Source organism: Mobula birostris, chromosome 12 (genome assembly GCF_030028105.1).
Source record: "Mobula birostris isolate sMobBir1 chromosome 12, sMobBir1.hap1, whole genome shotgun sequence".
Classification (NCBI taxonomy): domain Eukaryota; kingdom Metazoa; phylum Chordata; class Chondrichthyes; order Myliobatiformes; family Myliobatidae; genus Mobula; species Mobula birostris.
This window is the reverse complement of record NC_092381.1, coordinates 56,188,951-56,215,530: the sequence shown is the minus strand read 5'-3', so window position 1 is coordinate 56,215,530 and position 26,580 is coordinate 56,188,951. Positions and strand designations below refer to the sequence as shown.

The 26,580-nt window shown below is 39.0% G+C and overlaps 1 protein-coding gene across 1 annotated transcript in view; it reads right to left on the bottom strand.

Annotated features, from left to right (window-relative positions):
* Window positions 1-2,185: 2,185 nt before the first annotated feature.
* The window catches only part of efcab14 (EF-hand calcium binding domain 14), a 56,567-nt gene continuing 32,172 nt past the window's right edge, over window positions 2,186-26,580 (bottom strand). Inside the window, exons 7-9 of the mRNA XM_072273831.1 lie at window positions 23,626-23,737; window positions 7,965-8,099; window positions 2,186-4,339 (exon numbers count right to left, since the gene is read on the bottom strand). Coding sequence (XP_072129932.1) covers window positions 4,173-4,339; window positions 7,965-8,099; window positions 23,626-23,737 — 414 coding nt within the window. The 3' untranslated portion in view covers window positions 2,186-4,172. The remainder of the gene's footprint in view (window positions 4,340-7,964; window positions 8,100-23,625; window positions 23,738-26,580) is intronic.

The window sequence follows — 26,580 nt, the reverse complement described above, 5'->3', positions numbered from 1 at the left end:
CGATGCTTTCCTGGTGTCATGGATTCTTGATTACCTGACTGGCAGACCACAGTACGTGTGCTTGAAACACTGTGTGTGTCTGACAGAGTGATCAGCAGCACTGGGGCTCCACAGGGGACTGTCTTGTCTCCCTTTCTCGTCACCATTTACACCTTGGACTTCACTACTGCACAGAGTCTTGTCATCTTCAGAAGTTTTCTGATGACTCTGCCATAGTTGGATGCATCAGCAAGGGAGATGAGGCTGAGTACAGGCCTACGGTAGGAAACTTTATCACATGGTGTGAGCAGAATTATCTGCAGCTTAATGTGAAAAAGACTAAAGAGCTGGTGGTGGACCTGAGGAGGGCTAAGGTGACCCCTGTTTCCATCCAGGGGGTTAGTGTGGACATGGTGGAGGATTACAAATACCTGGGGATACGAGTTGACAATAAACTGGACTGGTCAAAGAACACTAAGGCTGTCTACAAGAAGGGTCAGAGCCGTCTCTATTTCCTGAGGAGACTGAGGTCCTTTAACATCTGTCAGACGATGCTGAGCATATTCTACGAGTCTGTGGTGGCCAGTGCGATCATGTTTGCTGTTGTGTGCTGGGGCAGCAGGCTGAGGGTAGCAGACACCAACAGAATCAACAAACTCATTCGTAAGGCCAGTGATGTTGTGGGGATGAAACTGGACTCTCTGACGGTGGTGTCTGAAAAGAGGATGCTGTCCAAGTTGCATGCCATCTTGGACAATGTCTCCCATCCACTACATAATGGACTGGTTGGGCACATTCAGCCAGAGACTTATTTCATCGAGATGCAACACTGAGCGTCATAGGAAGTCATTCCTGCCTGTGGCCATCAAACTTTACAACTCCTCCCTTGGAGGGTCAGACACCCTGAGCCAACAGGCTGGTCCTGGACTTATTTCCAGGCATAATTTACATATTACTATTTAATTATTTATGGTGCAGCTGTAACGAAAACCAATTTCCCTCGGGATTGATAAAGTATGACTCTGACTATGACTGAACAGTCTCAGCCTTGCTACAGGTGTTACTTACCTGAGTACTCTGTGTGTTTGTGTTTGACGTAAGTGGGGCCTCAGTGGTCTTCAGTGCAGGGTGGTAGGTGCTTATGCACAGCGGGTGGTTGACTGCCACCTATTGTTTTCTAAGTACACACAACAAGCTGCTGGCACAGCAGGCAGCACAGACAGCGGTGGGAGAGAGAGTGGCTGCTGTACAGATACATAATAAATAGACGCGAATATATTTTTCTTTCTCCAAATCATCCCGCGGGCTGGTAGTTTGACACCCCTGGTTTAGAGACTTATATGCCTTAATGACCCAGAGAGCTATGCTGGCTGGAGTCTGGGCTTTATGCTTTGGCTCTTGGTAGTGTCACCCATGTCAAACAAAGGGTAGAGGCCAGACTAAGAGAGGTCCACCAATCTTAAAGGTTCAGGGGATCTGCTCAGGGCAAACAGCTTCTGGACACGATGCTGCCTGATTTAGACAGATTCAGTTAAGAGACACCGACTAGTTGGCCTCAAGGGCTGAAGAGGAAAAAAAACCATACCTATAACTTGAGTGAAATACACACCATTGGAACTGGACTCATTTTCTTATTACTTCTTCAAATTTCAGAGGATGTGTAAAATTTCTTTACCACAGTTGTCTTGACTTTAATCATGTGCAGTTTAATACATACCAGCTCACAAGAATATATGTAAAACTGCTCATTAATTATTTGCCCTGAGAAATCCTCTGAAAGTTTGAGGAGTTTGAATACAGTATTAATTCTAAAGGAATTGATTCAAATGAAAACTATGGCTTCATATGTACTAGCTTTATCTTGACCTGTAACCACTTTACTAAATTAGTAACTGCAATACTATGAAAATAATAGTGAGAGTTTTAAATTCAATGGCAGCTAAACTTTATCCAAACTCTAAATGAGCATGGGCTCTTACAAATGGGGGAAGAAACAAAGTGCCAAAAAGCCTTGCATAATCTTCCACTGATCGAGCAAATACAACAGATGGTGTTACAGAAACTTAGTTTTAATAAGGTAAATAGCATTAGTTCGTGTGTACTTCTGGACCTAATATTTCTAATCACAAGAATTCTATTAACGGTGAAATATTAAAAGTCATGACAGATCCACAACACCAATGGAACATTTATCACAAAGTTGAACTGAAATTGGAATAAGGTTTTTATTGCTTGACAAATTATAAATATTTTGATCATGACATGATATAAAACATGCAAAACACAAGGCATCAAGACAATAGTTATTACTTTAATACAACTAACCCTTTTATTGTAGGAATAACATTTCAAAAATATATTTTGGTACATTGTATACAATTAAAGGAGTATTTAAATATTTTAAATTTCACAAGATAATTATGGACTACCATACAAACAGTAGTTCCAAAATGTCCCAGCTCCGAAGCAGTTTTATTCAAAGCATTTGCCTAGCATTCAGCCTTAGGCATCACCACCAGCATTGTGTTTATAATAAGTATATAATTTAGCCAACAACTAACAGTGCAAACAACATGAATTTCATTTTCTCCCTGTACCCAGTTTACAAAATTAGACCAACCTTTCTACAAACCTCTGCAAAACTGAATAACACAAATACCGGAAAGGTTGATCTTATTGCTAGTATAATTAAAGAGGCCATTATTGGACAAGATCTATTAGTTTACAATAAAGTTAAAATTCTGATTAAAAACCTGTCCATAAAATACTATGATTCAATAATAAAGCCCGTGTCCAGGAATCAATGAGAATTGGGAAATCCTGTATTCTTATACCAACAGTTAAAACTCTTCCACAGTTGCCAACTTAATTTTTGCATTTGTGAATTGTATTGGAGGTGAGCTTTCATTCAGAATATTATGTTATCTTGGAATCAAAAATCAATATCAAATGAAATCTCTTAGCCAAAATGTTACTTTATTGCTAAGCATATGCTAGGGACATCAGTTGCTGATTTTAATTTCAACATTAGAAATATATTGTTGACTATCTACATTTATATTTTACAATTATTTTGTCACCTTAAAATAAACTGTGAAAAATTATTCAAGTCAAAGAAAACTTTGTACAAACTTTATAGTCCTGTAAACCACTAAGTGTACTTGTTAGCTCTGCAGTTAAATAAATTTATGACTGAACTACAGCAACTAAGAGAGAGACTCATGTCAGAGACTTAAGTTAAAGATGCACACATTTTTAAACTAGAGAATGATTTAAAAGTAAATCTGTAAATTAATAAAAACAAAGACAAAATGCAGCATTTGTTTACAACACTTTACACTAGTTTTGAATTGTGTCAATGTACTATGAGACTCAAACTGACAGCAGAAACCTCAAGGAAACTTGTCACATTCATGAAGGCAAGCCTTTTAACGCACCTTCCAAATAGCCAGTATAAGTAAATTCCGCAAGTTTAATTTTGCTGGTAACTGCTTATAATTTGCACATTGTGAATTGCAAGCATTAAATCACAAAACTAAAATGAAGGCCATTTTAATTACCTGCACAAAAGTGGTTCCATTTACATATGGGACACTTGCTGATCTTTGAAAATTTTCTAAGATGGCAATGCTATGTAGATCAGGAAATGTAAACCTCAAGAAAAGCAGTCACAAATTATTCCAGTTCTCAAAGCTGACTAAAAAGTAATCTTCCCATTTAAAATGAGAAAAATTTCTGAAAGTACTGGATAGCTATGTAGGGCAGGCGCGAGGTTGGGGTGGGGGGGCAGTGCAGGTTGCTGGTGCAGACACAAATGTGAGCTCACACTGGCAAACTTCCTTCTTTCAGCACCAGTGGAAGGTTCAAAATATGAATTAATTTACTTTAATCTTCTCCCAGTAGTTTGATTTTGTATAGTGTAATAAGCCAGTTTATTCTTAGAGTGAAATTTTAAACGAAAAGAATTAATCCTGAATGATTGAACCCTTGCTCAGGTATCTCAATTCAATGCTGTCTGTTTCATTAAAACACTGTCTGGGCAAGCCCAAAGCTAAAGTTAGGAATATTTATTCTAAGTATCCTAAACATAATAATGAAACACTGTTTAAAAAGTGCAATTGTAGCAATCACAAGTCAGTACTTCAATTGTTAAAAAAAATCCCACCAGTCCAAATAGAAGTTTGTTCAGTTTCCTATGAACCAATTGCATTGATGAGTTCTGTTTGGGAGAACCTTCCATCTTCATTAGCATCAAACTGTCGAAGTTCTTCAGGATCAGGGGTTTGCGTACCAAATAATTTGTAAAGTTCTTGGTAAGAAAGTTGGCCATCAGAAGAGTGAAGGAACAGGTCCTGCAGAGCTGTAACATTTAAAACAAAATTGCAGTTGTAGAACAGAAAGGCGTGGTAGCACAAGTACACAGTTTCCAGATAGACGGCAGTGAGGAAGATTTTTGGCACATTGCTCTTCATCAGTCAGGGCATTAAGTATAGAAGTGGAATATTATGATATGGGTGAACAAGACATACAAAGAATGATCTTGTAGAACTGTATGAAATTATGAGGCATAAATAGGATGAATGCTGTTGACTCTTTCCACATTGTCACTTGTAAAAATGCTATTCCCTTTTTTAAGTTCCTCCACCTCAGCATCTGTTCTCAGGATGATGCACACCATTCTAGAATAGAATTATCTCTTTTCAAAACAGAAGGTTTCCTTTCCACAACCACTGATACTGCCTTTATCTGGATCTCCTCCATTTCCCACATATCTGCCCTCACCCCACCCTCAAGCCATCATAACAGGATAGGGTTCACCTTGTCTTTACCTGCCATCACACAAGCCTCAATCCAGCACATTATTTGCCCTAACATCCACAATCTGTAACAAGGTTCTACCACTAAGCACGTCTTTCCCCGATCCTTCCACTTTCTGGAGGGGTCTCTCTCTCTCTACATGACTCTCTTGTCCACTTGTCGCTCCCATGATCCCCCTCCTGGCACTTATCCCTGCAAGTGTGTCAAGGGCTACATCAGCCCCTACACCTCCCTCGCCACTATTCAAGGCCCCCAAATAGTCCTTCCAGGTGAAAGTCTACCAAAGTGTGTCAGGGTTATCAACTATATTTGGTGCTCACTGCTCTACATTGGTGAGACCCAACATATATTGGGGGACCACTTTGTTGAGCATTTTCCCTTCATCGACCTCCCATTCCCATTTTGACGTGTTGGCCCATAATCTCACTACCACCACAATGAGACCACACTAAGATTGGGGAAGCAACATTATATTGTCTGGGTAACTTTCAACGGTTGGCATGAACATTGATTTCTCTAATATCTTCCCCTTTGTCCTTCTCTCTTTTTCCATTCTTCATTCAGGCTGCCCTCTCATCTCTTTTCACCTGTCCATCACGACCCTCTGATGCCCCTCTTCCTTCCCTTTCTTCCATGGTCCTCTCTATCAAACTCCTACCAGCCCATTATCTCTTCTAGCTATCATCTCCCAGCTTCTTACTTCATCCCCCCCCTCCTTTCCCTATCCATCCATCTTCCCCCTCACCTGGCCTCTCTTATCACCTGCCAAGTTGTACTCTTCCCCCACCCCCCACTTTCTTATTCTATCCTTTCCTCTCCAGACTTGAAGGGTCACTGCCCTGAACATCAACTATTTATTCCCCTCCATAGATGCAGCCCGACTTAAGAGTTCCTACAGCATTCTGTGTGTTGTTCAAGATTTCCAGCATCTGCAGAATCTCTTGTTTATGAATATATAGTTCGTTTCCGAGGATTGGGGAATTAAGAACTAGAGGGGATACATTTAGGTGGGGGGGGGGGGGAGAAGAAGAAGCTTAATCTGTGGGGCAACTTCTTCACTCCGAGGATAGACCATATATAGAATGAGCTGACGCTGACAGAGGAAGAAGTTAAGGCAGGAACATGCAGGTCAAAGGGCCTTTTTCTAATCATGAATAGTATTAAGTTTTAGAACTGGCAGTACTAAAAACTTAAAACATGAAAACAATACTTTTAGTTTGCTACATACGTTAAAAATGTTATTAGCCCAATTATTTTCAAAGGAGTCAGGATGATTGTGGAAATAGGAGATATATATAATCTCACCTACGCAACCCTAGCCAAATCACAGGACAATTTACAATGACCAATTAACCAGTACATCTTTGGACTGCGGAAGGAAACCAGAGCACCCAGAGGAAACCTACAAACGTTTGTACATAGTCATGGGGAGAAGGTACAAATTGCTTAGACGACACTGGAATTGAACTCCAACATCATGCTAAACACTACGCTACAGTTGCATAGTGATATTGTTGGCAAGCTGCACAGATTCAACTAATTCCTGTCTTTCAACTGTAACAAAGGTATCCAGACCCATTATTAAGTAAATTTTTACTTGTAGTGAAGTGTGCAGTTTACCCAAACAAAAACCCAAGAGGATTTCTCAGTGGCATAGATTGGAGATCAACTATGATACCGTTACAAAATTAATCAACTTATTAATCTGAACATCAGTTAAACACTTTATTTACATTGTGTATATCAGCAAACTGGTTGTGAAGCTGCATGCAGACACACATAAAAAAGGCTTAATACTCCAAAATCACATCTTTTTAATGAAGATAAATAAGTTTCATATCCTGTAACGGCAGGAATAATATTGATCAAATAGTGACTGATGAACAAAGAATCTCTTAAGGGAGATTCAGTGATCTGATACTAATTATGATGCATCCAAAGACAGAGGTAAAATCATGTACAAATAAATTTCAATGCTTAGTTTAATGTAAATTAAGATTTTAGCCACAGCTTTTGCAAATCCAGAAGGAAGTCCTAGATAATGAATTTCCATAATTGTACTGTCATTCTAGAGAATATTGATATCTATTTATAGATAAGGCCATTCAGTTTTCATCAGTTTATTCATAGAGCCCTCTCAACGCCTCCCCGCCCCCGTTTAAGTGTCCAACTGTTTCTCAATTTTAAGTTATTTCTCCTAATAAAGCTAGCATGGTACCTTGTATGTTGATCAAATTAACTATAGATTTAGTCCTAAATTGCTTTACTAGTTTCTCTTGATTCTTACTACTGAACTTCATGGCCTTGCAGAATGCAGCAATTCCCAGCATTCATTCAGGTACTTAAAAAATCTTTTAATACATTTCTTCTTTCACCATCCTACTATCAATTTTTTTTTTACTTGTCAGTAAATGACCCATCTGCTAAGGGAAAAGTCTCAATTTTATACATATTTGCTAATTTCCCCTTCACTTTATTTCACCCTGAAAGAAAGTAACTGAATTCCAGACAATACTCTCTTGAAACTAAAATTCTCTAATCTTGACAACAATCAGCTACATCTCTTCAGCACCGTCACATGCCATCACATTCTTCTGGGGACCCAACAGTGTATAGTACTTCAGCTGTAGCCTGTCTGGTATTCTATGCAATTCTAGAAATACATTCCTACTCTTGCTTTCTATGCTTCAGTTAAGTTTCTTCATTTGCTTTTGTGCTAATCTGCTGCCTCATTACTTTTAAGAATCTGCTGACTCACACTGAGATATTATTTCTTGCTCTTTTCAGTATTCTACCACTATTGTTTATCCTGTTGCCACATTTGCCCTCTATATGTATTGCCACTCATATTTCCACAATGAATACCATTTGGTACATTTTTGGCTCACTGAGCAATCTATTTTGCTCACAACTCTCTTACTCACAATGAACAACTTACAAAGTTGGTATCATTTATGAATCTGGGGCTTCCTTATTGTTTAATCAAATCCAACTTATTGATCTATACCAAAAGGTGCAAGATTATACCTATATAACCTTCAAATTATTCCAGATATCACCACCGATTAAGCTGAGATCCTATGCACTGATCTTTAAAGTCCAAATAAAATTATAAATAATGTACATTGGATGTGAAGAATGCAGAATGCTCTAGCTGTAAAACTCACCTTTTAAACTATTAATCCCAGGTAATGATAGGTGTTTTAATTTGACATTCCTTTTACTGTTTTTATTAGCTGTTGCTTTTACTGGAATTCTTGGAGAAATTAAGGGATTCACTGTAGAAGTTGAGCTTGTGTTAGCTGTAAAACAAAAGTACAGCTGCAAATAATTATCTATTCACTTACTGCTTACATTCCAGACTTTAGGGAAAGCAACCATGGATTCTAGAGCATAGAATCAGGCCATATTGTAGAGCTGCTTTACTTGTAATTGCTCTGCCACATCAATTACTTTGTCACCCTGCCTTTGTACTTCCTCTTCTCTCTCACACTTGAATCAAGCCTTCTTTAAAATATGTCCATGCTTTTTCTATTACCCATGTGGCAGACTACATCTGCATTTTTACAACATAGAAAGTGATCTGAGTTTTTTTTTTGATCTGCTAGTTGTCACTTATACCTTTGTTTTACTAGCTTATGTTTAATAGATTTTCCATATCCATCTTAACAAATTACTGCACAATTCTAAAAACCTACAACTTCCAGAATGTTCTCTTTTCAAGAGCCTTAAACTTCTGTTATTACAACACTCAATTTTGTCATCCTTGAAAATAGTTTCTGCACTTTATTCACTTCTCTTGTGTGACCCAACAAAAAGTCTACATAAATTTAATATTTCAAATACTTTTTCCCCTTCTTCCAGAAATTAACTGCAGCCCTAGGCTTGTACTTTCCAGCTTCAGTAATATATGTGTACCCATTTCCAGATCTCATTGTTCATTTATCCTATTTAGTTACTCAGCTTCCAAAAAAGAAACAAGTGGCCTCTTTCTTTATTTTATAGGTAAGCATTCTCATGTTTGAAATGATAAATTCGCCCAAGATTCATGCATATGCTTTTTGTTCTAGTTAATTACATTGTAATCAACCTCCCATCTCCAATTTCGTATAATGATTAAAAATCACAGCTCCAGTTCTATTATGTGAATAACAATGACTGTTTTAGCACAAATTCCTATGGATCATATTTCGTAAGACACTTCCCTTAAACTAAGCATCTATTTTCAATCTATTAACCACCTTTCAATCCATTCTGTAACTGGTCCCTGACTCCTTATGCCTCTAGCTTTACCAATAACTCTTCATACAATACCTCACTGAAGGCATTCCGAATATTTCACACATTACTATTTTCTTCCAACAACTCCAATGGCTGACACATCTTTGCCAAAGTCCCAAAATGGTTCAGAATAAGTTCAGCTTTCTTCCGAGATTATTTAATCATAACCATTATCTGTGTATAAATATTGTACTAACTTTCTTGATATTCTGATCAACCTGTAGTAAAATTGCACGATGTTTTCAATGAAAAGGCAACAAGAGGCCAGAGGTGCTTCAACGCTGAAGTTCAGAGTATTCAGGCAAATTTTTCCTTTCATATTTACTATAGTGGCCATATTTCACTACTGAAATGAATTAGAGCTCTTTTCAGTGATCTGCGATATAGATGTAGGAAACTAATGGATGTACTGTATTTATATTTCAAACACTTGATTCCAGAAAACCATATTGTAGAAAATGAAACTCATAATTTAAAAAAGGTAACACATTACCATGAACACAAGATTGATTGGCTAGTAGGAAACAAAGTAGGCAGGAATGTTTTTTTTTCAGGTTGCAATCTAATTACTGACATCGGGGATCATTTTGGGGGCTGAACTTTTTACAATTTACAGCTCTTCCCCAAGTTACACAAGTCAGGGCTTGTCTTAAGTGAATTGCATGAAGGTACCAACAAATACAATTGCTAAATTTGTTTATGACCAAAAATAGCAAGTTGTGAGGCACATTAGCAAGCTATAAAAATACACATTAGGTGAAGTAAGTAGGCAGAGATCTGAAAAATATTGTGGAAAAATTAGGTACTTTCCATTTTGGCAAGGGTAAAAAGGACATTACATAAACGATGGCAAATTGCAGAGCCATAAAATGCAAAGGGATCTGATGATGCATCATTCACAATAATCTATACTCTAGCTAAAATAAAGCTAACAAAAAACTTTCATTTACCGTTCTGGGAACTAAGGATATAAGTACGGTATTAAAGTTTATTTACTGTATATAAGGCATTGAGATCACGTGGAGTACTATGTAGTTTTAAGATATAAATACACTGAAAACAGTTCTTAGAAGGGTTATTAAGCTAATACCTGGAAGGTGCTGGTTATCTGAGGATAAATTAATGTTGTAGTGCCTGAAGTTTAGAGTGAGAGAACTAGATTGAAACAAGAGCCTGTGTATTAGTGAGGACGTTTTATCTTGTAAGAAAAGCTAGAACTAGGGTTCAATACAAATGGTGCAAAATGTTTTCTAAGGGCTGACAGTCTCCAAAATGCTCTCTCAAAAAACAGTGTAAGCAGAGTCTGAATATTTTTAAGGAAGAGGCAGATACATTCTTGATCAGCAAGAATGCAAAAAGGTCATTATACTTGGAGGGAATGTAGAGTTGAGATTAGTCTGATCCAGACATCCCACCCTGCAAAAACTCATTTCAGGGAGGTAGCACCCCCACGCCCCCCACCCCCACAACCACCCCCACCGCCGCCCGGTCGACCTCCAAGGGTGTATGTAATACTTCGTTTAGTGATTTTGTCTAATCTGTAAACCAAGTTGGGTATATGCAGAAAATGTGGCATTAAAATATGTACTTACATTATCATATTTATTCTATTACAACTTTAAGTCTACAGGGAGTTTGGCCTCGTCACGTAGGACATCAATAGCGTAGTTCCTTAGCAGCCAACCAGCTAGTTTAAATAACGTTAGCTATGCTAATGAATGAATGACACCTGTTAAACTCACCTCAACATGTCTTTTACATTCTAACTCACCATGGGCAATAGAAAAGTCACTGTTGCAAATAGTGCAGCGAGCAACACTGTCATTATTTTTGAGGTTGACTGTAAAGCCCGCCAACAGAGAAAACTGATAGGTTTGCTTAGCAGGGGTCCCCAACCTTTTCTGCACCGCGGACCGGTTTAATATTGACAATATTCTTGCGGACCAGCCGACTGGGGGCGGGGGTTTTAATCACGACTGGAATATTGGTGATAAGTCAACTATGTCAGTTATAAATAGCTAATACACTCAATTTCGTTTCTAAAAGGGTTTATCTAATGAATTTAATATTAAAAACACAGCGCATATTTTCCTCGCATGAATATAGTGATAAGTCAATTATAAGTCAATAGCATCATAACATTTTAAGTAATGTTTGGATATTAAACACACAGAGCATATTTTCCTCGTATGAACATATAAAATCATTGCAACACACCAATATCGCTGAATCAGCGGGAGCCCTGGGCTTGTTTTCCTGCAACAAGACGGTGCCATCGAGGGGTGATGGGAGACAGCGATACTCGAAGGGGGTTCCTTATGTCCAGTCTATTCCACGATTTAGTTTTCGTTGCATTCATTGCAGAGAACTCTGCTTTGCAGAGATATGTTGGAAATTGAAGCAACGTTTTCAGTGCTTCCATGGCTATCTCAGGATATTTAGCCTTGACTTTGATCCAGAATGCCGGCAGAGATGTTATGTCAAACATACTTTTGAGCCCGTCATCATTTGCAAGCTTGAGGAGTTGAGCCCCTTCTCGTGCTGACATGGATGACGCGTGCGTAATGACCTCGTGTGCGTTCAAGTTCAGCAGTGCGTGACAGGGAATGAGGAAAGGTGCAGCTGACTCATGTTGTTTAATATCGTTTCCTTGCAGCCCGGTGGTTGGGGACCACTCTTAGCATGAAGAGAGACCTATCAGGATGCTCGCTCTCCCTCTCAAAAAAAAATCAATTTCTGGGATATTGTATATAATTTCCGGGCATCCTGGAGCCACTATCAATATGTGGGAGACTCCTGGAACTTCCGGGAGAGGTGGGATGTCTGCTGATCTGGCATATCATTCTTCTGCCATGACATTACTAAATGAGGAACAAGCATGAGGGCCCAAGTGAGTTCTTCTACCCCAAATTCATATGTTCATATATTGGAAGAAAACTTTAAACAAGCCATAAAGTACAACTAAAGAAGTTTAAAAACTTCACGAACTGTTTCCATCTTGTAGCAGGACAAAAGTCTGCAACAAAATTGACTGACTTTTCTCTCAAACGATAGCTAAAATGAACATTGATTTTGATTTTATGTCTAAATATGCATATACCAATTTGTCTTTTCTTCAATGTCATTCAAGCTAAAAAAAAATATCTAAAATCCTGCTTCCAACAGGAAATCATGCTGACAGTAAGCAATGCATCATTCCATTTCAAGATGCATCTGTGACCCATAATCTTTCCATGAAAAATTATCTAATGAGGATTAATGAATTTACATCATTTATTCATCCTTTCATCTTGGAAATCATAACCTCTTCTGCCTTTTTTCATCTTTGGTTTATTTTCTCTTCACAAAATTTACAACAAAGGTGCTCATCATGCCTCTGCCAAAGGACAAACAGCCTAATCTCACCTTCCAGTTCTAGGTTCATATTCTTGCAGGTCATGACTTAAGTACACAACTATATATTAATTAAATGTATTATATGTTTTTGTCTCTACTACTTCCCTGGAGTTCCAGACCCCTATTACATTGACAAAAATACCCATCTCTACACTACTATATTCCATTACTTCAAATCTATGCCCTGCTTCTTTCACTGCTAGAGAAATTAGACCCATCCTTTTAGCTGTCTGTGCCCCTCAATTTTATTCACCTAAATCTTTTCTGTTCCAAAGAAAACAACATAGGCCTATCTAATCCTTCCTTGATTTTCCAATTCTAGTAGCATTTCCCTCTATATGTTAAATATTGGATTAAACATATTTTAACAAAAGGGATGTTGAGTAACTGTGAATGCACAAGAGCGATATAATACATGGCTTACTCCATACTAATTCTTCAAGTATTCTCAGAAACAACAAACTGACCACCCCAACCGTGATTTCCAAGCACCACACTCAACATAATTAAATTTGCCATCAAGTTACACGTCATTGATCAGCTCTAATTTCAACATATTTGTGATATCATTCTTCAAAGTATACAGCAATACCGGCTTTCAGGCAATATTAATTTTACCCACTTTTAAACAAATGTCAAAAATGATTAATATTATATACACAATAATTTCTTAGAGAGAATAAAACTCATGCTATTTCAGAAAATTTTCTACAAAAAAAAAACAAGATTCTCCTTGACAATCACAATCACTTTTACTAAATTTTAATTAAACCTTTTTAAATTCAACTATTGATGACTTTCTGAAAACAACAGTATGCCATTCAATTCTATTCTCTCTTATATTGGAAACAGCTTATCAGACAGTAAATTTAGCTCATAATAACATCTTGCAAATCTATGCCACCACTGCTTCATCAACATCAGTTGGTATTTAGTGCACAGATGCATTCATCATTCGTAATCTTGTGCGAAATCCAAAGGTTATTTAATTTTGGACAACGTTAAAACAAACTTACATCTCTTCCTCATTTGAGGCCAATACACCTACATATTCCAGATATCTATTATAAGTAGATTCCCTCAGTTCCTTTTCCAGCTTTAGTGGCACCTTGGCCCCACTTTCATATACAAATTTGACAATCTCAGGCAGTATAGCTTCATAAACTAAACTGGAAGAAACTACATGACATATGCAAATCTGAGAAATGAAGATCTCCAAAATAGCTGTGTAGATAGCCAGCTGGAACAGAAACATTTTGCTCAGGAAGGAAGGTTCCCATCTATTTTAGGTTTTGCATTGAAATCTATTGGGCAACACCAAAACACAGCTAACACCAAAAAAGCAATTTAAAATGGTGTGTGCCTTGAGGTAAATGATCCGGGAAATTTGAAGGCAAATATTTCAACTATTATAAGATGTTGGAGGGCTCACTTTTTTAAAGTTTGCACTTTTTTTGCTGTTGGTAAAACAGAAGAATGTTCCTGGAGAAAGAGAAACATAATAATGCCCTAGAAAAGTTCATTTTAGTTTCTTTATATCAGTAGCCTCTAGGGAAATTATTAAAAGGTCTATCTGTACATTTCGTACAGATTAATTACCAGGAAGTATCTTTGAAATTCTTCATGCACTTGCACACAACGGTAATAATCTGCATTACTATGAACTAGTGCACAAACCAGATTGTGGTCAAATGAAAACATACCTGGCATCGAAATCTCCAAAACCATTCAAGCAAAAACTATGGTAATTTCAACAAACATGAGAGCTTTGCAATTTTTTTTCTAAGAAAATTTGTTATCCAAATTTATAGTTATAATGAATTTCAAATCAAATACTGCTACCTCTTTTTGGCTGGCAGCTAATTTAGCCCAAACCTGGGTTCAACTATTTAAAGAAATGACACAACATCACTTCTGCCATGGTTGTGAACTTTCTACCTGCTCTTAATTTGCAAGTAATGTTACCAATGAGCAATGTGTTTTAAATGAGTATTATGATCCATGGCGGTCCTTGGTTCAAATCTCATAAGAAACACTAATTTTATATGCAAACTACTTAATTTCAAGTTTCTTGTGCTAAAAATGTCAATTAACTAATCATCTGAATTAAACATAAGCCCCAAAGTGTTCCAACATTGATTTAACATAATTCAATGTTTTATGTTACACACTATTGCACTTGGGGGCATGTCTTTCAACATACTAGAATTTTCATGTTGAGTCACTTATTACTTTGCAATAAAACTCAAAGCACAGTATAGTCCTAAAGGTATATAGACATTTAAAACACTACATCAAAGTTTTGAGTATTTATTATTTTGCCATTTTATTTGCATTGCATGGTTGTTTCATTCCTCGGATTCTTCTCCATTCTACGCTTATAGTTTGCATAACACAGAAGAGGTCACCTCAGAAATACAAAGGATTTCATTAGTTATTCACCTGACTTAATTGAAAAGTTCAGAAGAAAAGCTTCAATGATGAAGAGACAGAAATACAAGAGGAGGGCATAGTTAGAGAAATTATACAGGTGTCCCCCACTTTTCGAACGTTCGCTTTATGAAAACTTGCTGTTACGAAAGACCTACATTAGTTACCTGTTTTCGCAAACAGTAGGTGTTTTCACTGTTACGAAAATAGGCAGCGCGCGCCCCGAACAGCCAAGCTCCTCCCCCTGAACTGCTTTCTAGCCAGCATTGTTTAAACACGTGCCTGTGAGCAGCTGTTAGCAAGATGAGTTCTAAGGTATCGGAAAAGCCTAAAAGAGCTCATAAGGATATTACACTTTGCGTAAAACTAGACATAATTAAGCGTTTCGATCGTGGTGAACGAAGTAAGGACAAAGTGAGTTTGGCTTGTGGAAGTTGACGAAGATGATGTTGAAGAGGTTTTGGCATCCCATGACTAAGAACTGATAAATGAAGAGCTGATGCAATTGGAAGAGGAAAGGATAACAATCGAAACCGAATGCAGTAGCGAACGGACTGAAAGTGAAGTCGTCCAGGAACTGAACGTGAAGCAACGGCGTGAGATTTTCGCTTCAATGATTGCAGAAAAGTACGACTTTCATTTTGAAAGAGTACGTCGGTTTAGGGCATATTTTCAAGATGGTTTGAGTGCTTACAAAGAACCGTATGATAGAAAAATGGGCGAGGCTAAGCAGTCAAGCATACTGTTGTTTCTCAAGCCTTCCACATCAGCCACAGGCAGACATAGAAGAAGATGACCTGCCTGCTCTGATGGAAACAGACGACGATGAGATGACACCCCAGTGTCCTACCACCCCAACCCCCAGGCCGTGGACCGATACTTTGCCGCGAAGAATGCAGCGGTAGCCAGGACACACCCAACATATCTTTAAGAAAAAAGCCGAAATAAGCAAGCTAATTAATTAGATGCCGCCCGGCACGTAAATGTCGGCCCAGATCAGAGGCGACGCAATCGGCTATCGCCTCTGATCTGGGCCAACATTTATGTGCCGGGCGGCACCTAATTAATTAGCTTGTTTATTTCGGTTTTTTCTTAAAGATGTGCTGGGTGCGTCCCAGCTATCGCTATACCCCTGCATGCTTCGCGGATCGGTATCGGTCAGCAGCCTGAAGGCTGGGGACCACTGCACCACCCCAACCTCCAACGACTCAGCCCAACACACCATCATCAGTGCGCTCGGCACTGTCTTCCCAATTCCGGTAAGTGATACTACACTGTACATATATTATTTCTACTTTACATAGGCTGTGTATTTTTATGTGTTATTTGGTAGATTTGGCAGTTTCATAGCTTAAAGGTTACTGGAGAATGTTTTTGCCGAGAGCGCTTGCGTGAGATTTTCGCTACGGAGAACAGTACAGCAATGATTGTAGAAAAGTATTTCTACTTTATATAGGCTGTGTATTTATCATATCATTCCTGCTTTTACTATATGTTACTGTTACTTTAGGTTTTATGTGTTATTTGGCATGATTTGGTAGGTTATTTTTTGGGTCTGCGAACGCTCACAAATTTTCCCCATATAAATAAATGGTAATTGCTTCTTCACTTTACAACATTCCTGCTTACAAACCGTTCCATAGGAACGCTCTATCTTCTGATGGCGGGGGAAACCTGTACTCCTGCTATATTACAGAATCTTCTTTCTCCTCTACCTTTAACCCTCCTGAATACACGAACCAGAAAATATAGAAATGCATCTTAAATACATTCCCATTCCAAAATGTCGGTCCAAGACTGCCTCTACTGCTACAATGAGGCCACTCTCAGATTGGAAGAGCAACACCTCATATTCTGTCTAGGTAGCCTCCAACCTGATGGCATCAGCAATGATTTACTGATCTTTCCCATAATTTTTCCCCTCTCCCCTCTCCTTCCATTCCCCACTCAGGCTTCCCTCTTACCTCTGTGTGAAGTTGCCATTACCAGGGAGAAGGTTCTTGGGAAACTGAAACATCTGAAGGTAGATAAGTCACCTGGACTAGATGGTGTACATCCCAAGGTTCAGAAAGAAGTGGCTGAAGAGATTGTGGAGGCATTAGTAATGATCTTTCAAGGATCACTAGATTCTGAAATGGTTCCAGAAGACTGGAAAATTACGAATGTCACTCCACTCAGGCAGAAGAAAGGAAATTATAGGCCAGTTAGTCTGACCTCAGTGGTTGGGAAGATGTTGGAGTCAATTATTGGGATTCAGTGTACTTGGAGGCAATGATAAAATAGGCCATAGTTTGCATGGTTTCCGTAAGGGAAATCCTTGCCTGACATATATGTTGCAATTCTTTGAAGAAATAACTAGCAGGATAGACAAAGGAGAATTGATGGATCTGGTGTACTTGGATTTTCAGAAGGCCTTTGCTATGGTGCCACACGAGGCTGCTTAACAAGCTAAGAGACCATGGTATTACAGGAAAGATACTTGCATGGATAAAGCAGTGGCTGACTGGCAGGAAGCAAAGAGTGGGAATAAAGAGAGCCTTTTCTGGTCGGCTGTCAGTGAGTAGTAGTTTTCCACAGGGGTCTATGTTGGGACCAATTCTTTTCACATTGTATGTCAATGACCTAACTGATAGAATTGATGGTTTTGTTGCAACGTTTACAGATGATTCAAGGATAGGTGGAGGGGCAGGTAGTTTTGAGGAAGTAGAGAAGCTACAGAAGGACAGATAGATTGGGAGAATGGGCAGAAAAGTGGCAGATGGAATACAGTGTCATACACGTTGGTAAAAGAAATAAAGGTGTAGTCTATTTTCCAAAGAGGAGAAAATTCAAAAATCTGAGGCGCAAAGGGACTTGAGAGTCCTTGTACAGGATTCCCCAAAGGTTAATTTGCAGGTTAAGCCTGTGGTGAGGAAGGCAAATGCAATGTTAGCATTCATTTCAAGACGACTAGAATATAAAAGCAAGGATGTAATGTTGATGCCTTATAAAGTACTAGTGAGGCCTTACTTGGAGTATTGTAAGCAGTTTTGGGCTCCTTAACTTAGAAAGAATGTACTGAAACTGGAGAGGAGTCAAAGGAGGTTCATGAAAATGATTCCAGGATTGAATGGCTTATCACATGAAGAGGGCTTGATGGCTCTGGGCCTGTATTCACTGGAATTCAGAAGAATGGGGGGGCGGGGGGACCTCACTGAAACCTATCGAATGTTGAAAGACCTCAACAGGGTGGAATTGGAGAGGACATTTCCTATGGTGGGAGAGTCTAACACCAGAGGATACAGCATCAGAATAGAGGAGCATCCCTTTATAATGGAGACGAGGAGGAATTTCTTTAGACAGAGTCGTGAATCTGTCGTAATTCGTTGCCACAGGCGGCTGTGGAGGGTATCATTGAGTATACTGAAGGCAGAGGTTGATAGATTCTTCACTGGTCAGGGGACGAAGGGATACAGGGAGAAGGCAGGAGATTGGAACTAAAAGGGAAAATGGATCGGCCAAGATGAAATACGGAGCAGAGTCAATGGGCTCCTATTTTGCCCCTATGGTCTTCTTTGCCTCACCCGCCTATCAACTCCCCAAGGTGTCCCCTCTCTTAAAAGACCCTATCATATATGCCTCCACCACCGTCGCGGGCAGCCCACTCCAAGTACTCACCACTCTCTGCGTGAAAAAACTTACCTCTGACACCTCCTCTGTACCTACTTCCAAGCACCTTAAAACTGTGCCCTCTTCTGCTAGCCATTTCAGCCCTGGGAAAAAGCCTCTGACTATCCACATGATCAATGCCTCTCATCATCTTATACACCTCTATCAGATCACCTCTCATCCTCTGTCGCTCCAAGGAAGAAAGGCCAAATTCACTCAACCTGTTCTCATAAGACATGGTGCTCCAGCCACATTCCAGAGGCTTATGGACAGAGTGCTGCAAGGTTGTGAGGACTGCAGCGCTGCCTATTTGGATGATGTGGTCATTTTTAGCCTGACCTGGGAGGAACATCTGGAGCACCTTAGTTGAGCCCTAGGTGCAATCAATGCGGCAGGACTTACGGTCAATCTGCAGAAATGTGAGTGGGCCAGGCAGGAAACCCGGTACCTGGGGTATCAGTTGGGGAGAGGTGAAGTCCGGCCTCAGGTGGATAAAGTTGAGGCCATTCTGAACAGCCCCAGGCCCCGTACCAAGACCCAGGTCCGGTCTTTTCTTGGCCTAGTGGGCTGGTACCGACAGTTCATCCCTCACTTTTCAACCCTGGCACCCCATTGACCAACCTCACCTGCAAGTTGGCCCGTAATCCTGTGGAATGGAGTGAGGAGTGTGAAAGTGCTTTCCAGGGCCTGAAGGAGAAATTATGCTCTTCCCCTGTGATGCAGAGTCCTGACTTTGAACGCCACTGCCTGGTGCAGGTGGATGCCTCAGGTGTAGGCATCGGGGGAGTACTGGCTCAGGGAGAGCCAGGTGAGGAATGTCCTGTGTTGTATCTCAGCAGGAAACTTCTGCCCCATGAAACCCGGTACTCCACAATCGAGAAGAAGTGTCTGGCAATCAAGTGGGCGTTGGACAGCCTCAGGTACTACCTTCTTGGGAGGGAGTTTGACCTCCAGATGGACCACAGAGCCCTGACCTGGATCCAGACAATGAAGGACCAGAATGCCGGGGTGACTAGGTGGTACCTGGAACTTCAACCTTTCAGGTTCTGTGTGCGGCACAAAGCAGGCAAGGAGAACATCACAGCGGACTTCCTGTCAAGACTGCCAAACATTGCTGCTGCAGGAGAGGAGGGTGGTAATGTGACAAAGGCTAAGTCACTAACTACGGACGGTACATAGTGCACTCGGTAAAACACTCATTCCCAGCAGTAATAGTGACTGGGTCTGGAACAGAGCTGCTACATGGAGCTGTCTCATAGAGGCAGCAGCTCTGTTCCAGACCCAGCCACTATTACTGCTGGGGATGAGTGTTTTACCAAGTGCACCATGTGCCGTCCGTAGTTAGTGACAGGCCTTCATCACAGTCTTCTTTGCCTCACCTGCCTATCAACTCCCCAAGGTGTCCCCTCCTTCTCTTTCTCCCACGATCTACTCCCCTCTCCTATCAGATTCCTTCTTTTCTCACCCTTTACTTTTCCACCTATCACATCCCAGCTTCTTACTTCATCCTCCTCCCCACTCAACCGGCATCACACATCACCTTCGAGCTTGTACCCCTCACCCCCACCTTCTTTTTCTAGTTTCCATACGTTCTGCATGACCTAAGTTCCTCCAGTACTTTGAATATATTACTCTGGATTTCAAGCAACTGCAGAATCTCTTACGTTTAATACATTTTAAAGCAGTGGGAAAGTTCAAAACATCTATACCTGTACAGATGGCTGAAATTTCTAGTAATGAGGGTAAATGCTGACAGTTCCAAATGGAATTGCCAGCTTTTATAAGGAAGACTTGAGCCATTATTTTCAAAGAATGGTTGGAACTCTCACACTTGATAGGTATATGAAAAAAAATAACTTGATGAAAAAAAGACTAGCAAGATGGGAGCAGAATATGGCAACTCAATGCAAGCTGCTCTGTGTAAAACTATTCATTACTTCTATTACAATCATTCTACTCTTAAAACTAAAATTCTAAGTCTCTTAAAAATTACTAATAATGCTCTTAAGTTTATTTACGGGTTTGGTGATATTCTAGCGATCTGAGCAAATGAACCGCCAACCCAACTCTACATACCACATGGAACCAAATAGCAAGCCCTAGAATGGTCCCATCTACGCAGCAGCTTGTATAGAGGGCAGATCCAACCTGACAGAACTGTTGCCAAGATTCAACTCCTGGATCCCAGCAGAATGCCTGACCTGCAGGAGCTGAGATCCAACCCACTCTTAGGGCACTGTCATTGGAGGCCCAATCAACAGAAGCTCCAGCAGTCAAGTCTTGATGCCTGACCTACAACAGCACCCAACATCAAGGCCCAACAGGATCAAAGACCCAACCCTACAAAGCATGTGAGACAGAATCCCAATGGAGAGGCTCCACCAGACACCTTCACTTACTTGTTGGTGCAGTTTATTCCTCACCACAACCTCTGTATCTGTCCAGAAACAACAAGTTACCTTCCAGTCCAACTGATTCCTCTCCAGAAACCACAAGAAACTACAAAGTTGTGGGCACAGCTCAGAACATCATGTGAGCCAACCTTCCCTTCATGGACTCTGCCTAACTTCGTGCTGCCTCAGTAAAATAGCCAAGCATAATCAAAGCCCTCTCCCAACCCAAATGTATTCTCTTCTCCCACCTCCTATAATGCGCAAGATACAAAAGCCTGAAAGCACGTAGACCAAATGTACCACCACACTTAAGGACAGTTTCTACCCCACTGTCATAAGACTAACAAATGAACCTCTTGTACAAAAAGATGAACTCAACTTAAATCTACAATCCACCTCATCATGGCCTTGCACCTTATTGCCTGCCTGGACTGCATTTTTTCTGTAACAAAAAAAAACACTATATTCTGCATTTTTTTTTTCCTCATATTACCTTGATGTACTGATAACGATGAAATTATCTGTATGAATGGCATGTAAAAGTTTTCCCACTGTACCTCAGTACACGTGACAATGACAAACCGATTAGGAATACTGCAGATTTACTGGACAGTTCATGGATGAGGAACAACTCCTAGAAATATCTAGTTTTTAAACTATTAAATGGACCTAATTTTCTGTGAAGTTAGCTTCTTGCACCTTCCATTTTATTTTGAACCTTTGTCTCAAAAGAATTTAAAAAGACAATTACCCACTTCAGCTTTTGCTACAGAATTTTCCAACCTCCTGACCACTACTGCCAAGGAGGACAAAGGCAACATAAAAATGGGAATATCACCACATACAATGTATCCCTCCAAGTCACATACCATCCTAATGCAAGAAATATTGCCTGTCCTGTATTGTTGCTTTAACTCACTTCCAGAAAAGATGTAGCAGGTCAAGGCAGCAGTTATCCATCCCCTTCAAAGACCTTTTAGAGAGCAGCAGAACTGTCAGCCTAGCTAGTGATACCCACATCCCCTCAAAGACAAACTGGAATGAAACAACAAGTGCTTAGCAGTATTAGACAGACAAAGCAGAACAAGTTAGCAACCGAAATTCAGAAGTATATCACCACTGACATCTGCTGGTAATTATTGAACATGTAGTTGAGTCTTCAATTTCTCACTCCATTCACACAAACACATCTAGTTTTCTCCTTCTGCTCTTCCTTTACTTCCCTTTGCCCTTTCTGGTCAACTTCCTTATCAAAAATTTAAAAAAGTGCTAAACTCTCATGTCACATCTAATTGGCTGGCTTCATGAATCCTAGGACATCATAAGAACTAATATAGATAAAATGGTGCATGTCTAAAAGGGAGAAATCCTCAAATTTGTTTTAAGTATTACCAATTTTCCAATCAACAAGAATACAAGTTAATTAGATTTTATTTACACACTTTATCATTTGATCATACAATAGCTAACCCCTCTAACCTATTAGCAGTAGCATATAAAACTTAACTAAATATATTACTGCAAATGGTCCGAATAATGACCGGACTTCAGAAAATGCAGAAAGACCTGCCCCCAAAACAATTGGTAGAACTAGTGATAATGGAGAAATTACTAGAGATAAAACAACACACGCACACACAGAACTGCATTCTTCTATTTTGCTGCCACTTTCTTACACATACTCAGTGAATGAGCCTTCACAGCTCTCTTGGGTCGTGATACCTGATGTTTCAGCATACCAGCTGAAGAAATCTCACCTCAGCCCAGCCTGAATGCATAACCCTTATTTTCAGATTGTGACCCTTGGTCGGAAATACCTCAGTTCACAAAAAACACAGGGCAGGAATCAGCAAAATCCAGCTATTTATACCATAATTGTAGGTACAAATCTTACTTATATCTATTATTTCCTTAATCAAGGCAAGTTAAAATTTTAAAATACTATTCTTCCAATTTCCTACTTAATTAATGAAGCATTATCCTTTTAAACACTCAATTCCACTAAGCTTATAACCCTCTTCGCCTTGTGCCTTCCTGAAAGCACATCTCTTGGTTTGCTTCAGGATTCAGTTTCTCTTCCTTGCAGCCTCAAGATATTTTTCAAGGTACATTCCATATAATTCATTTTCTATGTAATATAATGGAATTTAGTGAACGTTCTATGACATTAAAAGTACTGAGACAAAGTTCAAAGTTTTGAAGTACTTTGAACTTTTAAGACTATTCACATAGTGCTAATAAACAAAATTTGACATTGAATTACAACAAGAACATTAATCAAAGAGGTAGGGTAATGCGGCATATGCTAACGGGGAGAGGGACAGGGAAACACGGGTAACCTGATTATAAGAATATCAACATGGAGATTCGCAATGTAGTTTAGATATAACAAAATTCTTTCTAGTTTATCACATATGATAACTCAAATGTGCAAACTTTAAATATTGTATTATTAGGGAAGAATATGAATAATTGATTATTAATCTGTTCTGATACTGTAGATCAGAAATCCATAATGATGAACATCCTTATGGTTGTTTAACTATGTTGTACTTTAACTATGAAGGAACCAAACAGATGCTAACATTATCTTTTACAGGGAGAATTTTTTTTAAATGAATAGCATTTTCTTAATACATCAAATCCACAAGCAGCGTTTCCTATCTCTAAATTAGCTTACCTTGATTGTTGACTACACTTGTATTACCTAGATTATCTGATTTGTTGGCGAGAGCATTGACCATAACCTTCAACCTTTCCCTAAAATTTGGCACTTGAATGTTGTCATTTTGCTGAAAGAAAAAAAGTATTGAAAATAATTATTTAAGATCAGGAATTATCAGAAATAGAGAAATAAGGAATTCAAACTATAATGGTAAGAAAGCTCATTTCAACGTTAAACACAATTAAAAGGTTTTAGGGGTCTTGCACATGTGAAAAATATGGTGCGTATGAAAGGACAAGATGCAGCCTCTTTTTTTGGGGCCACAAAAAGGGCATTAAATATGAAGATTTACTGATGTCAAAGCAACAATGAGTGCATCCTGTCAACAATTACGGCAAAGGGAATTGAATAATTCATTAAATCATGTGACATCTTTACCACCTGATTCAAGAACAACAGATGAATTCGTTTATACTTTCAAATACTGAATAAGGACTATTCCCGAGGTATATTTGATATTCTAACTCCTGAGCGGTAGGAAACCTATGAAACTTTACGATCAAATTATTTGTATATGGAGTTCGTAAGTTCCTAGAAGAGACTGGGGCTAAAACAAATGAATTGGCAATAATACTGCTGAAAAAATTGTTTTATTCTCTCAAGATTGCATTACAACACAAATATACTCCCTAATTAGTCATGACTATGAAACAAAAATGTGGGCACCTATTGTGCTTGATAGGCAGAGAGGCAGAGAGGCAGAGAGGCAGAGAGGCAGAGAGGCAGAGAGGCAGAGAGGCAGAGAGGCAGAGAGGCAGAGAAAATGTTCAATCTGTTGCAAAGCAGTGATAACAGGGCAATTAGAAAATTATGACATGATTGGGCAGAACTGACATGAGTTTTGGAAGAGAAATTATGTTTGACAAATTTAGTACAGGTCCACAATCCCTTATCCGAAATCCTTGGGGCCAGTTGCATTTTGGCATTCAGAATTTTTCGGATTTCAGACCGCCCCACCCCTGATACCAAAAGACACATACGCTCAAGTCCCTTATTTAACCTGTCTCAGTGCGGTGGACTTTAAGACCCAGCGGCACACCAAACCTACACACATCCTCCCATATACTTTAAATCATCTCTAGATTACTTATAATACCTAATACAAAGTAAATGCTATGCAAATAGTTGTTATACTGTATTGTTTAGGGAATAATGACAAGAAAAAATTTTATTTCCAACAAAAACGTTCAATAAAACATAAAAATATACAGCTTCAAACGAACCAAATCAAACACATGGTAAATGACTTATTGGAATAAATGTCGAATGTCACTGTCACTATAAAACTTCAGTAATTTGTCTTTCTGTCTATTTAAATCATATACAGTGGTAGTTCCAACACTATTTTCTTCAGTAAGACGCCACACAGACACACTACGATCAAACTTCTGCAATAACTCCACTTTCTGCATTACTGATAATGATAGATGCTTCCTTCTCTTTTTCTCATTGTTACCCATAGGGGTATCTGCAGCTCTTTTTGACATTTTCACAGTGAAATTAAACACAAAGTCAACACTGAACACAAAATATCAGCGAACAGCAAATGCACATGTAACCATTAGGAGCGCTGAGCCACAACTGATGTCTGGTGGCCCCTGCTAGTGCTGCCACGTCACATCTGAGTGAGGTCAGCTGTTGGCAAAAAAAACTTCAATTTTCGGAGCTTTTTGGATTTCAGAATTTCGGATAAAGGAATGTGCACCTGTACAGTACTCTAATGCTGCAAATGGCAGAATGGCCAGTGGAAAGCCAGAAAATACAGTGAATTTGGATTCTCTCTGCAACTTCCTTTTAGTGAAAATCATAATCTTTACAAACCACTCCCATGAAATGACATTTTCCATATAACCATAGAAAATATCTGCCCATCTTTCCTGTCCCTTCTCTCAATTCCTGGACCAAAAACAATTTTTCCACGAGACTGCATTTAATTTGCATTCCTTCAATTTAATGTATTTGCAGCTCCTCCACATTGGACAATACCAAACACTGATCTTTTTGAAGAATATCTCGAAGAGCTAAGGCAGCACCTAATTGAAGATCTTGGCACACTGATGGCAATTGAACCAAAGAATATGCTCATCTTATGCATATGCTGCTGAGCTTGAATTACCTATCACTATCTAGATTTATACATGAATAATCAGCATGATAAGGCAATTGAGAACCGAGCCTTAAACTTCTCGTTAAAGCTTCAAGATCCACTAAAAGTAAAACATTTTAAGACTATAGAAATCTTTACGTCCTTACGGTCAGCATCAAGGCTCTTTTTTTTCTTGTCTGTCAAACCTTTTAATTCTCAAATTGTGAGATATTTAAGAGGCGCAGGTGGTGTAATAAATTGAGTTTCATTTTGTATTTGACCTTCAGCACAGCTATCTGAAAGCTAACAGCCTTTTGCTGCTAGGCAAGCAATAAATGTCAGCTAGTTGGGAAGCCTTTGTGGAAACAACTATTGGCAGTAATTCCCCCTTATGAGGTACGAACATGCTAATTAGCATTTCCACTAGCTACATAGTTTGACATTTCCAAAGTCCATTAAGTGTCTATTTGTACTGCTCGTTCATGTTTTTTCTGCAATAAACTGAAGCAGAAAAACACACCTCAAATAGTATTTTTATAAATGTCAAGATATCTGTTCTTGAGGTTCCATTCGTTTTATAGTTGAAATGACTTCAATGACAACTTTGTAAGATATGCATGAAATTGCCTCAAGAAGGACAATCTTAGACAATTCATATGGTTATTTTTAAATATATCAATTATAATTTGATTTGAACCATTCAAGACTAATGTTATTTGACCTGCAGAAATTTTTGTTCTTTCAAGTAATTTTCTTTTCACTAATATTCAGATAGTATCTGCATTTGATTTAATAACAAAAACAGTTGATTAAATGAAAAAAAA